At 42.1% G+C, this 14,030-nt stretch overlaps 3 protein-coding genes across 6 annotated transcripts in view; 2 read left to right on the forward strand and 1 right to left on the reverse strand.

Annotated features, from left to right (window-relative positions):
* Window positions 1–14,030, reverse strand: part of CG44837 (uncharacterized protein) — an 88,228-nt gene that overhangs the window by 21,226 nt on the left and 52,972 nt on the right. The window lies entirely within an intron of this gene.
* On the forward strand, window positions 7,245–9,312 carry Sprn (Spermitin). Of its 4 annotated transcripts, NM_001169953.1 has the most exons (4): window positions 7,304–7,585; window positions 7,640–8,293; window positions 8,351–8,806; window positions 8,858–9,312. In NM_001169953.1, exons 1-4 carry the CDS (start codon window positions 7,351–7,353, stop codon window positions 9,145–9,147), a joined length of 1,635 nt encoding a protein of 544 aa, NP_001163424.1. In that variant the 5' UTR covers window positions 7,304–7,350; the 3' UTR covers window positions 9,148–9,312. The 4 variants fall into 4 exon arrangements, with proteins under 4 accessions (NP_001163425.2, NP_001163424.1, NP_648519.2 ...); NM_001169954.2 differs by adding an exon at window positions 7,245–7,269 and having other exon boundaries at window positions 7,331–8,293; window positions 8,351–9,312; NM_140262.2 differs by having other exon boundaries at window positions 7,304–8,293.
* Window positions 9,514–11,676, forward strand: CCDC151 (Coiled-coil domain containing protein 151; the record flags this gene model as incomplete). Its single annotated transcript, NM_140263.1, has 6 exons — window positions 9,514–9,583; window positions 9,642–10,084; window positions 10,166–10,860; window positions 10,913–11,165; window positions 11,224–11,479; window positions 11,549–11,676. The coding sequence occupies 6 exons, from the start codon at window positions 9,514–9,516 to the stop codon at window positions 11,674–11,676; spliced, it is 1,845 nt and encodes a 614-aa protein (NP_648520.1).

Consider the following 14,030-nt stretch of genomic DNA (forward strand, 5'->3'; position numbering starts at 1 on the left):
AACAAAAAAAAAAAAAAGGAATCGCTTTGCTCGGCATTCAAATGAGGCCTTCTCTCCGCTCGATAATCCCCAGCCCACATGTTGCTCCGCCGCATCACCAGCATCCTCCCTACTTTAGGGGTTTGAGTGTTTTGGGGTCTTGACGCCTCCGGCGGGCAATTTTTTGCCATCCCGGGTGTCGGTGAGTTAATACTGCCAAATCATTTGCACGCGATTCCCAACCGCAGAATCCAAATGCAACCCCTTTGCGCCCCTTGGGGAAATCATATGTGCCAACCCTTCGTTCCCCCCATGACACGCTTTTGTGGGCCAGTGAATTGAAAAATATTTACGGCCTTCTACGATCTACGCTAAAATCCAATTTTATTTTTATATTCCGTCGAAATCCGCCATAAAACCGTGTTCCACCAACGCGCCTGCCCCGTTTTCAGTTCCCCGTTTCCGATTGTCGATTCAACCGTAAATTCAGCTTTTGCAGTTTTTGGGTTTTGTTTGCTGGGTGTTCGGGGTTTTCTAAAATTCCTCCCATATCAAATGATTCTGACAGCACCGGAGGTCGTGGGGTTTAGGCATTTGTTTCATTAGCACCACGATACACAGATGTATCTACTGTTTTCCCACCAGTCGCTGCACTATTTGCCGTCGTTTAATATTCGCATTTTGGAAAATGCCAGAAAATGGCACAAACCAACAGAATTTAAAATAATAAACGTTAATGCGCAATCGAAAATAATCAACAAAAACGTGTCAGTGTAAATTTGTTGAGAAATAATTGGGATAGATAATTGGCAGAACAATTTTTTCGTTCATTTTCAAACGAAAAGCTTTTCATAAATCCCTTTTTCAATAGAATTCAACGCATTTACATTTTTAATCCCATTTAATATTCATTAGTTCATTTCATTATTCATTTTACAAAGAGTACTTTCTACATTCTATATCTAATTTTCCTATCACAGTCCCAAAATGTGTAACTCGCAAGGGGTCGACAACAATAAACGCTGATTCGGTTAGAATCCTTCGCAGGACCTGCCGTACAAAAGCCTTCTAGGTCTAATTCATTGTGCAAATGTAATGGGCTTGCAGCGCTCGGCTATTTACATACTGGCACTTCCAACCCGTAACCCGTAACTTTTGGGAGCACCGGAGAGATATGGAGATGCTATATTGTGTCGCCTGTCCCCAGCTCCATGGACACATGAGTACGTCTAGCTGGATGGTAGCCAGGCTCCTGAAGCGTGGCAAAAAGCTACAAAAAAAAACACAAAAAATGAAGAAGGAAAATGTACCAAAAAAAAAAAAAAAAAACAAAAGTGAAAGCGGCCATGCATTTTCATAGTTTTTCCCACTTTGTTATGCTGATTTTTCACATTCTCGTTTCCTTTCCTTTCGTTTTTCCTGCCAGCCAGCGTTCGTTCCGCTCTCATATTTTTTTCTTTTTTTTTTTTTTTTTTTTTGCCTGCTACTGGATGATGTTGCCGGGTTTTTAAGGGTTTTTGGCTGCCGAGTTGTGGGGTTCCGAGCATGTGTGCATTTTAATTGAATTTTTCATTTCGCTCAATAAAAGCAAAGGCCGAATGTGCAGCCAGCGGGCCGCAAAAAGTGTCATAATCCTTCGCCTAGTGTCCTTGGACCCCATCATTTAAAAGGACCCCGGACCAAAATTCGAGCGATTTGGTTGATTTACTTCACAGTGGCTAAGCATTTAATTTCATATATATGTATATATATTGGAAATCACTCTCTAATTGATTTCGAATCGATTTTGAATGGCGCTTTAGTTCATGTTTAGACGGCCATTCGGCTTCATTTTCCACTGGCTGCCTCGACTTCAATTTATGCAAATTAAATCGAAATGTGATTTTAATGGCATTTTCGGCACGGCCAGTCCCAAATGATGATGAGTGTGTTTGCAAATAAATGGAAGTCGAAAAGTTAAGCCATCTCTGTGTGCAGCATTTCGTGCCGCCGGGAATCCATTCCACTCCGCCGAACCAAAAGGAAGCCAACTATAACCGCATGTTCCGTTCCGGAAAACTAACTTATTCAATTAGTGGATGGAAAACTTTGGCTGTTTACTGTACACTTCAAATAAAATCTGCCCGTCGAGGGCAGACATCTGTGTATGCTTCACTTGTTTAAAAAAAAAATTGTGAAATCCACTCATTTAATTTGAACTTTTACAGGTGTTCTACATGTTTAAGGCAACTTCTCCATTCATTTTGCGCCATATTTATTCCAGGATCGTTGTCACATAGCTACTGATAGCAAAATATTATAAAATGCTGGCCACTTAATCCACTTCTTTTATACGAAGTATGGATTGCATAAATAGCTTAAAAAACAAATGTATTTCTTTATTTTCGGGCTGACATATTCTCTGAGCCAGTGTGAAAAACACACGCAGTTTTTTGTTCGATTCCGATAAAAATGCAAACATATAAAAGTCAGAGATAGCATTTCACCAGAAAAATGCGATTTTTCACAACGAATGTGTACCAAAAATATTTAATCAATATACAAAATGGTGGGATACATTTAATGTGCAAAAGAGAGATATTTCTGATTATGTCCATCTGTCTAGTTGAATATTTGTTTTTAGCTGCGAAACAAACGGAATTCGGAAACGAAATTCGAAAGGATCAAAGGTCAATTCACTTGACTCGTGCAGTCAAGCGGTTGCGGGTAAAGGAACTCCCGGCATATTTGAACTGCACCGCCGGGGAAAATAAGTCAGCTCACCGTTAACGTAAACGAGTAAATAGCCAAACATCCAAACAGTCAACACGTCGGCATCGTCGTCACCCGCCAGTCGTGCCAATTTCGTTAAAGCAAGCGAAAACAAACAACACGGCACCACCCTCAAAAACCCCAAACCCCAGTCACCAGTCACCGGTACCCAGTACCCAACCCCAAGCTCCAACCCAATTCAAATACAGCCAGCCGCCCACTTTGTACAGGCTGTCTGGACGATGCACAAAAACAAAAGAGCAACCAGGTGAGCAGAGGATGACAGGTGTCCTGGTTCGCGAAGCATGAGCACTAAAAAAAAAAATTGCCTAAAATCGAGCCTTTCATTAAGTTTTTCTTTCTTTCCAATTATGTGTTAACATGAGAACAAAGCTTCACAAATTGATTTGTTAAATATTTTCCTTTAAATATTTTGTTTTTTTCTGAAACTAGTATCTAGCATTTCTCCGAGTGTAAGTACCTTATTACCATGGGTGGAGCACAGCTGTTTATGAGGCGCAAAAATGTCATACATCATGCGACACGCGATGTCAGGCTGAGAGGACATGGGCACCAGGACTCCGGCCGGAATCGCTGTCCGTCCTTTTGGCTGTCCGTCTGTCCGTTCATGACGCGGAACAAGATGAAATTGGCTGGGGTCGCGTAAGCGGAGCAAAACGGCAGGCATGCAGAAAAGAACGTCGCGGATTTGTAACTGAGAAGGATCCACTAACGCCAGAAACGAAAAATGAGTGCTGGGATGTGATGGGGCTTTCTCCGGCAGACAGACTGCATCATCACCTCCATTGCCACCTCCTGCAGTACTTTACCATTATTATCAGCAGGATTGCACGGTCGATGTGGAGAGGGATGAGTGTGTGTGCGGTGTGCGGCAACTCCTGGCTGCTCGCTCCTCCTTAGGATAGGCATTCACGCCCAGCTAAGTGGCACACGAAGCGTTAAACTATTAAGCACATGTTGCCACTCGGCGGGTGATTCATGGAACGGGATGTGGAGGAGCTGCGTCACGCACAGGAAGTGCCATCGCCACCGCCACCGCTTTTGTTATTCGGCTTAAGATAAATCATGTGCATAAGTCTTGGTCCATGTCGCCATGCCGTGAGATTACTATATAAATTCTGGTTGCCATCACATTTAAAAATTTCATTTTATCACAGCTTTAGAAATTTTCCCACTGACGAATTATAATTTATATACATTTTATATAAAGTGCTCCTCCTTTCTGAAAAGTTAATAAGAATTACAAATATATATAAAGGCATATTGCTGTACGCAACACTAATAAAACTGATTTAAAGATTCTTGCAAACAACACTAGCTTAAAAGGGGGTAATAGACTAAGTGCTTTAGACTCAATTTAAAATCAGAAAGGTAAATACATTTCACTCGAAGCTTTTCCATTTGCACACACAGGCGCACACATTAGCTCTTTGAAAGGAGTGTAACTGCTGGTAAACTAAAGTGCTTAAAGCCAGAAAAATAACAGACAAATTAGAAACACACACACTCACGCACACAGGCGAGTCTGTCCAACTGAACTAACTTTTCAAAGGCACTGTAAAGGATATCACGGCGCTGCGGGGAGGTGGGCCACTCTAATTAGAATAATTTTGCGCTGCGTTGCGCTTGGCAGCGCTGCAGATGTGGCGCCATCTGGCGGGCGATGGCAGGAGAAAGGTGATGCCTGCAGGATCCACACACACACGCACATACAGCTATGGCATGATGCAAAACAAACAAATACACTGAGCAAAAAGGAAGTATGAGGATATAAAATAAATATTTGTCAATATTGTCAATACTGGGATTAAAAGAATATTTACATATTCATATCTAAAATGTCTATAGCTTTTAAGTAAATATTTAAATTAAACGACAAACACAAAAAGCATAAAGTAGTCTGCTTAATAAAGTTAAGCTATAATAACATTTAAATGCAACGAGACACTTTGAGTTATTCTTTTTCCGTAAAATTTGATTTCGTTTTGAATTGAGTTTTTATTGTCAGTGCACCAAAGGCACCTGGACCTGGCCTGCATTCCTTGTATATCGAGCAAATGTCAGGCCGAAAGGTCAACGAACCCAGGTGAACACAGAAAGAGAGACCGAGAAGTGATACTAAATATAATCAGGATGAAAGCATCACACATACGCACTGTGGAGCCGCAGGAGTCGGTGATGCCAACGGGGAGTGCCTTAAATTACAGAATTTAATTAATTTCGCTGAGATTTTTCATCGGCCGCCGCCGCGCACTTGACTTTGTACATTTGACTCATCTCCATGGCTCTTTTTTTGCCTGCCACTAATTTCCCCATCATCTGCGGTTGAGTCGTTTCCATGTGAATCACCCAGGACTTGAGTTCGCTGGGTCCCACTTCCACTTCCATTTCCATATCCATATCCACTCCCATTTTAATTTTAATTAATTTCAATGTGTATGTGGCAGCTGTGACTGTCGCTCGCCAGAAGTCATGGGATGGATTTCCCGGAGGCAGTGAAGCGGCAGCCAAAATGATTATGAGTAATTAGTTTTAATGGGCTCGAAGCATGTCCTGGTAGCAGCAGAATGTCACACTTACGGGCCGGGTGGAAAGCTCGCCAGGTACCCAGGTTACCTTACTTTTCGTCCAGGTTATTCTGGCACACTCTGAAGATGAAATTTAACTCGAGGGCCTGGGTAACCATGAGCTAAATATTTAAGTTGGTTTCTGAAATTACAATATAATGTTGCCTCTCAGCTACTCCACTATGTATATACACATTCATTTTGGTTGGCTAACCAGCCAAATTAATGGCACTTTAACTAGATACTCACATTGAAGTGATATGCTGGTTACTATGCGATTATTAAATTAGGTTTAAATGTCACACTTTAGAGGCAAGATTGGTCACACTTTCATGGTAAGCTCCAACTTCCAAACTAATTAAATAAATCAATTTATTTTTAAACAAAGCAATTGCAACGATGTACACAAACGGGTGGAATGCGAAAATAAAACAAATCATAAATTCGATTTATTGACCTTTCTACGAAGTAAAAATTCAGTTTACTATCTTTATTATTGCATATTAAATCAGCTAAAAATGTACATAATTCATAAATATCTGTGTATTTATAGACACACTAATTAATATTAAACAAATGGTAATTTATGACAGCCTCGGCCGGCAGCTAACTAAAATAAGCAGATATTAAATAATTAGGTTTGTTTTCCATTTATGAAAAATAAATTTATAAGTTTAATTGTATTCAAGCGAGATTTAAATCTAACATGCAGCGCATTTAATCTGCTTTGTCGACAAGTTTTGATTCGTATCAACGCGACTAAAGCTGGATTTGCGAAAACAATGTCATAAATCAAAATCAATTTGAGCAACAATTTGGCTGACATTTCGCAGTCTCTGCGCTCTGATCGGTTTTGCAAATAGATGAGTGTCAACAAAATATTTACGAGGATGCCAAAAGCTTTAGCTGCAAAAAGAGAGACAAAAATCAGACGATGCTTTGAACATTGAGCAGAAAGTCAATTTAGAGCACATACAGGAAAGCGGGTATGTCTGTACGGGATGCGGGATAAATGAGAAAATTGCGAAAAATTCAAAAGGAAACTGGGAAAACTTCGGTGGAACGAGTACCATACAAAATTTAATGGTGCGCAAATTTTGATTGTTTTACTTTGAGAATGGAATGGCATGGAAGTTTCCTTGCCCTCCTTTTGTTTTCATCATTTTTTTTTTTTTTTATTTTCCACTTTGTTTGCATTCGCTATTTATTTATTTCGCCAAGCTTTGAATTCGTTTTTCCACATTTTTTATGCATATTTCAGATTCAAATATTTTCCCAGCGCTATTTGCTTTGACTGGTCGCCGGGCGTATTTGTTTAGCTGCGGGCTTTCATCCATATACATTCACAATCCTCATTCTCATCTCACGCAGAAAATAATGTCGAAACTGGGCGATGTTTTCACTTTGGCCTTCAGGTGCTTTTGTTTCCATTCTCATTCTCTGTCCGGTGAAAAGCTGGCGAAAACTTGTTGTCAATGTAATTTGATTCCCATTCCACACGGCGGACCATTCCATATGCCCCAGCTTCCTTTTGCCGTCTCTATGATTACGCATACGCTCCGTTGGACAAAGAGCAAATTGTAATTAGACACAGGGGCCGAATGTCCCATGCGTGCGGACAACAATGAACGGAAGTTGTTCCTAGAATCAGATGTATCTTGTTGTTTTCTACCGATGGGAACGCCAAACGGTCCTTTCTGCGATACTGATGATACTGATGACAATAAGGAACGAAACTATGAAACACTGAAAATGAAGGACAATGGAAACAAAGAAGTCTCAATGTTTGAGTTTGTATTTCAAAAGAATCTTCTTTTATTATTTGATTATTGGTGAAAGACAAATACAACAACTCCAATGGTAATGAACAAATAATTACAAAATATTTGTAGAACATGCTTTCAACGTCAATCAAGAATTTATCTCACATTGAATCAACACTCAATAAGCTGTAAGTCATTTGTGTTTAAAATTCCGGTATAATTTGTATTTATTTAAATTTTATTCCGTAGCTAGATATTCAGCTTAAACCATGTTGCACTGCCAAGTGGAAGGGGCAAAAGCAGAGCAACGTGAGTGTCCTGTGATGCACTCAGAGAATTCTGCGGAAACTTTCAGTTCGGAGGAATCCCAAGCCAGTGACTGTAACCAGCCGTTGGATGTTCAAAGTCCAAAGCTGACAACAAACATAGAAGAGTCCTTTAAGGTGGACTGTAAGCTTTCGCTGAATACTCTTCTGTCACCTATTAATATCACCGATCCATTGCGTAAGCAAATTGATTTTCAGTGTAAATTGGGTGATTTATCCTTCTTTGGACCAGTCATGTGTTCTATATCAGAGTTTAACAAAGAGGAACAAACTATGGAGCCGTATTTTATTCAGGAATTAGATATGGCTTGTGCTGGCCAAGAAGTTGAGCAAGTTGCGGAGGAAAATGTATTCGAAACTGGACCACAGTTGAAGCTACCGGAAAATCAACCTATCAACGATTCGATAACAACAGAAACTAATGAAACGAAGTTACCGTCAACGGAAGCACTAAATGTTTTAAATTTAGCAGAATTCAGTGAACCAGTAATGGAAAAATCAAATATATCCATTGAAGAAGTCAATCTTACAGGAGCCGAAGAAATAAATGAACCCATAAGTGATGAACCAAATAGTCAACTAGTTGAAAGTGCTGCCAAACTACAGCCAAAATCACTTGGAATTCAAATACCTCCTCTACAGATCGAAGATTTGATTTCTCCATTAGTAGAACAACCGAAGATAGCAACTAAACTGGGTGTTATTAGTTTCTTGACAGGAAACAAGTTGGCTTTAACGCCCAGTGTAAGGCTCTCTTTTGGTGATAGAGTAACGACCAGGACAAACAAAAAATCCAAGGAAATTGTTCAACAGCAAGCTTCTAAAGCACTAAAGGCGTTAATTTCAGTTTTCACAATGCAGCGAAGGCTAGAGGCATCACAGTGTGGTAAATAGTTAGGAATTTAACTACTTCATTCCCATGCTAATCGAACATTACTTTCAGATAATTCCAATAATAGCCGATCGAAACGATTTGAACAACTAAAAAGCTCTTTAACCTTTTCACGAGTATTTAGGCAGAACATCTTTCAGCCAACTTCGAAGATAGAAAGCCGCCAGCAGAATACTGATGCTAACTCACTGGAGTCTGGGGAACCCAATTTTAAAAGTACAAGCGCATACAAAGAACCACTACCCATACCCTACCGACAAGATGCTGGCGAAGGACTAACTTGTAATGGCTTGAACGTAAGCAAGGATTCAGTTTTTAGTGAGGTTTCCGAAAGTGATGTATCGGAGACGCACAATAAGTTATTTGCGATGAAAAAAACACAGGAGGGGCTTAGTTCGACCAGATCGATTGGCGAACTAAGTAACATTCTGAACAATGGTAGGGTATTGTTCAGCCAGCCCGTTAGACTTTTCTGTTTTAACAAATTGAAGGAGTGGAAACGGCAAGGTAAAGTACCACGTTTCCATGAGAGTCCTTACCGTTCCCCCTCCTTCTCAGGCGAGGGTCAAATCGAGGTGATCGAGCACCACGGATCATACTACATAGTACTCCATGACAAGGTCAGCGGGGAGCTCATCATCCACATGCGGGTGGACGAGAAGTGGCGCATCGACTACATGACCAAGAGTTCCTATAGCTGCCGTTGGACCAACATCAACTACGCCAACTGCCGCGATGGCACCCTGGAGAGGATCGCCTGCTCCTTCCGTGAACCCAGCCACGCTGCTGAGTTTGTCGCCCGGATCCGGAATAGTGCACTCCAATCACGCCTCGAATGCAGTTCCTAATTTGTAATGATTTCTTTTCAATGCCTTCTAGTTGATTTCCTTGGAAATTCCTTGGCGTTTCTCGCATTCGAGAGCGTGTTTAAGCTGGCCATAAATTATTGTGCGATCTTTGAATATATTTTGTAAATATTGCGATTTGAATATTAAAAAATTATAGCTAAAAACAAATGGTTGCGTTCATATTACTACTATATACTTTATTTATTTATATATATTATTATTGTTATTAGGAAGCGTATGCAGTGTTTGGTAACCAGTCGAACGTGTTGTTGCCACAACAACATTCGTATTGATTTAACAAACAACAGTTCAGAGAGCAAGATTGCTGAAAACTAATTTGCAAAGGTAAGCCGCTCAGATGAAGTCATGGAATCGGACAAGTTAAACGAATTGAACCGACAAATAAATGAGATTAAAAAGCGGATTTTATTGGCAGGTAAGTTCTTTAAGCCCCAAAACTATCAAAGTAGCAATTTTGAAGTGAATCCTTACAGAGGGCCAGAAGACGGCAAATGCGGCAGAATGGCAGAAGCAAAATCGGATTAATTGCGACACAATTAGCTCGTTGAAAAAGGACATTAAGGAACAGACTATACGAGCGAGTCGACTGCGAAATCCACTTCAGCGCCCAGTGGTCATCAAGGAATCCACTGGGGAGTCCCGAAGGGCACAAAGCTGCACCCCCACATTAATTGTGGGCAAGGCCACCTATCCGGTGGGTGCCAAAAACGCCGATGATGCCATCTTTCTCACCGACCTCAAAATCACTGAGAGTCGTAAGCAAATGGATCTGTTGCGGCATCGTTTTAAGTCCCGCCAACAGTACTTTAGTAAATTGGTGGAGAAATATCGAGGATTACTGGCCAATAAGGAGGCACAAAATCAGAATATGGGTGAGAAGCCACCCGAAACTCTAGAGGAGGATGCCAACAGGAAGGTGAGTAGATTACTTCTGGAAACCGCAGAGAGGCAAGGTGTTTCAAAAGAAGTAGTATATTATTTTTAACCCATTCCACAGCTCGTATGCCAGCTGGAAAACGAGATTCATCGCACAAATGTCCAATGGATGGAGGCGGAGCACATTCGAAAGAAGTACCGCTCCATTGAGGCATCCTTGATGACGGATGCGGAGCGTTTCGAGCGTAGTCTGCGGGAATTGGAGGCCTCACTCAGCGACCAGAAGGCGGAGATCGAGCGACTGCAGCAGGTGCACAACGAGGCGGTCGAGATGAGGGACGCAGCCAAGGTGATCCTGCAGCGGCAGGAGCAGCAGGCTAATGTCTCGCAAAAGACCAGAGAGCGGCAGGCTCTTGACTTCCGCAAGCAAGTGGAGGCCCGCAAGCTGGAGCTGGAGAGGATTGGACGCAAGTTATTTGCCGAGACCAAGACACTTGTCCATCAGGATAGCGTAGGATCCAGTTCGGGTGACCAGCATACCGCGAAAACGGAAAACGGCGAGGAGGAACCGGTGTCTCAACTGGAGAGTGTTACCAGCGATATGGAATCATTGTTCAAGCAGCTTATGGAGGCTTCCGGTGCCACATCGCCATTTGAGGTCTTCGAAAGATTCAGCGCCCAGAAGGAGTCAGCAGCCCGTTTGAATTACCTAAGAAAGGCGGCGGAGGCGGAAAAGGCCAATCTGGAGGCGGAACGAGAAGCTTTGAGCAGTGAACTGGAGGCCTCTAAGTTCTCGGATGTTAAGGAGAGCGAAGTGTAAGTGCTGCAAGAAAATATAGTTTCAGTTTAATATCACGATTATTTCCAGAAATCAAGAGGTTATTGAGCAAATTAAGAACAGTATCGCCGCCAAGGAGCAGGATCGCAAACTGGACACTGACGAGGCGGGAAAATCAATGGGAGTATTAAAGTATCTCAAGGAACGCATCTGCGAGATGATCTTCAAGGTGCAGGAGGTGGACGAGAGCAACATAGAGATACCCGAAAGAAAGCTCCATGTCAGCGTTGCCGAATTACCTAACTTTTTGGCCCATACTGCCGAGGACGAGGATATGATTGAGGTAAGTTTACACTCCTCCATTTTTATAGTCACAATGTTAATCGTTTCTTCTCGAAAAGATACTCAAAGTGAAGATCAAGCGCTGCCAGGAGCTGAGCAAATCCGAGGATGTGCCACCGTTCGAGATACCCAAGCTGGACATCGTCGACGAGGAGGAGGAGGAGATGTACAAGGCGGAGCAGCCCAAGTCCCCATCCATTCAAGAGGGTGAGAAGCCGCAACCCATGCCCGTTTGCTACTACAATCTATTCGCTGGACGGGCACAAAGAGCTGCGGGCACTTCCTCATCCTCTCCAGAACAGGCTCCAGCGGCGGGTTAGTTTCAGTTCGTTATAGCCGTCTCCTTATCAGGTCTTTAATATTTCGAAAATACTTCACCCACAGTGGCCACCGCAGACGATGACAACGAAGTGCCATCCCGCAACTTCCTGAAGCGACAATCAGTGCTCATTGTGGATTCAAAATCGCGGCGAAAACCATTTAGACCCACACCCGGTGGAAGACGCAAATAAGTTGGCTTAGCGATGGATTCGATTATATTGAAAACATTTTATAAGCTTAGTAAAATCAAATCCAAAATAATAGACTGCATTTACTGAAGGGTTGCCTTTTGTGGTTGCCAACTTCTGTGGTTTCATATATTCGAGCTAAACTTTAACAAATGGTCTTTCGTAGCAGAAGTGAAAGAACTTTGAAAACTTCCTAACTACGAACCTGAAATAAGATTTATTCTTCAACTTGATGTTTTTGATTTTGGCAGCAAACAACATGTAATCAGAGTATGCAGACAACAACAAATAACTTCTTGCAGTAGACTAATTTTAAATAATGAATGGAGTTTCTAGAAGGACCATTTGCTCATCCATTCTTGTAGTTTATGGATGCGACATTTTCAAGGCTAGAATATCCAACAAAAATTCTACCCCAGTAAGTTATCGCCTGGGGGCGATTTAATATCTAAGGCAACATCTTCTGAATATTCCTTCCGCTTGCTGCAGTTTCTGGATAAATGTCACCAGCTTCAGTCAAACGACATAACAAATAGCTGTCCTGGCGATGCATCTACTGCAAAGACAAGGACAACGCAGTGGGTAAACAGAATTTACTGCCCCCAAGGAGGACGACTTGGTCGAATGGATTGGATGCCGTCGACTGCGAGGAGCACTTTTGGACTGGGTGGTTGGATGGATGGTTGGGTCGAACTGGCTGGTAAATGAAGTGCAAAACGGAACAAAATGCGGACCGCGACTGTTTCAGTCGAAATAACCTCTCAAAAATTGTTTACACCATCGACGTACAGTGGGCGAAATGGCCGATTTTCGATTAAATTCGATTGCTTCTAACTACATTTACTTTGATCATAAATAAACTGTGTAATTATTTATTCTCTTTACATCACACGGCTAAGAAATTATGTGATGTTTTATTAATTTTCATGATTTAATCCCTGTTGCAGCAGTACAAACGGAATTATATTTCAATGAATAGGACTTGATTTTTCGTTAGGCCCTTCCCCTCTTTGCCCACTGTAAGAGCGAAGGACATTTTAGAAGGCAGGATGGACGTACTGGCTTTTTCTAGTTAGCAACAATAAAGCGCACCAGCTGACGATGAACAATCAGGATGGCTGCCGCAGAGGCAGCTGCAAACTTCAGTGGCGATGTGTAAACAAAGACGCCGATGATCCATGGCCAGGGCCCCCAGCCGGAAGTCCACGCCCAGGACGAACAGGACGGCCAGGACGAACAGGACGAGCTGTGGGTGCCAAAGGGGCCAGGGGAGTGCCGTGTTGTGTGTGTGTCAACTAAATGTCAACAACGAGGACATAAACCACAGCAGACGACGCATACAAACAAACCCGACAGTAAGATGGAAAATGCTGGCCCAAATGAAGGAGGCAAAACTGCGACAGCATTTCCGAAGAAGGTGGCACGAGTCAACCAGTTGGAAAAACAAAAGCGTAGCCCTTCTTTGCCGACGGCAGGAAAACGGAGAATCCGCCGGAATGGCAATGGCATTGGCCCTGACTGCATTGAATAAACCCTCGACTCGAATAACTCGAGGGTAACTTAGGGGGTCTCGACTTTGTGCGGTTTTCACTGCCATTCAAAGAAAACGCTTTTCACACTGGAATGTCGCGGCCTGCGGTTGAATTGCACTGCTTGGCCCCACCATCGTCGCCCATCACCCATCGCCACATCGGTGGCTCTCCGGATGGCTCTTTGTCCTGCTCTGCGATGTAATTTATCCCTTAAATGAATATGAATTATTTTTTAAACGGAAAATGCGAATGAATGCTGCCGTAGAACAAAGGAAATTTATTGAATATTTGTTTTAAAACGCGCTGGTGAATGGAAGGAGATTGATATTGAAATGAGGTTTAATCATCCTCTGAAAGGAAAAACGTTTATGAGGTGAAATCAATTTACTTTTTCAGCAATGCTGGTCGAATTAAGATTGGCAAGGCAAGCAAATCAGGTCATAAGGAAAATAATACCTACATTTTGATTTGTCTCTACAAGTTTTCTCAAACAAGATGGAAAAAAAAAGAAAAGTCAGTTCCCGCTCTCCACACACCGATATGCTTTTTAGTACCTCATCAAAAGTTCACTTTTATTGAAATTAATTTCCGAGATAAGCAGATAAGTGTAAGTGCGGAGTTAGATGGCAGATAACATAAATACCGTCATTAGGTTTCTCAGGCTCTTGCCGTATTTTTTTTTTCCACCCATTTCCCATGCTCTGCGGCGGAAAAAGTTTTTTCAGCTTGCGAGTCTAGGCAACTTTCTTTTGCCATTCACTCAATGCTTTCTCTCCAGTAGGGCACAAAGCCGAAAAGTCCTTTATAGCAATTACTAAACTCTAA

Source organism: Drosophila melanogaster, chromosome 3L (genome assembly GCF_000001215.4).
Source record: "Drosophila melanogaster chromosome 3L".
Taxonomy (NCBI): Eukaryota; Metazoa; Arthropoda; class Insecta; order Diptera; family Drosophilidae; genus Drosophila; species Drosophila melanogaster.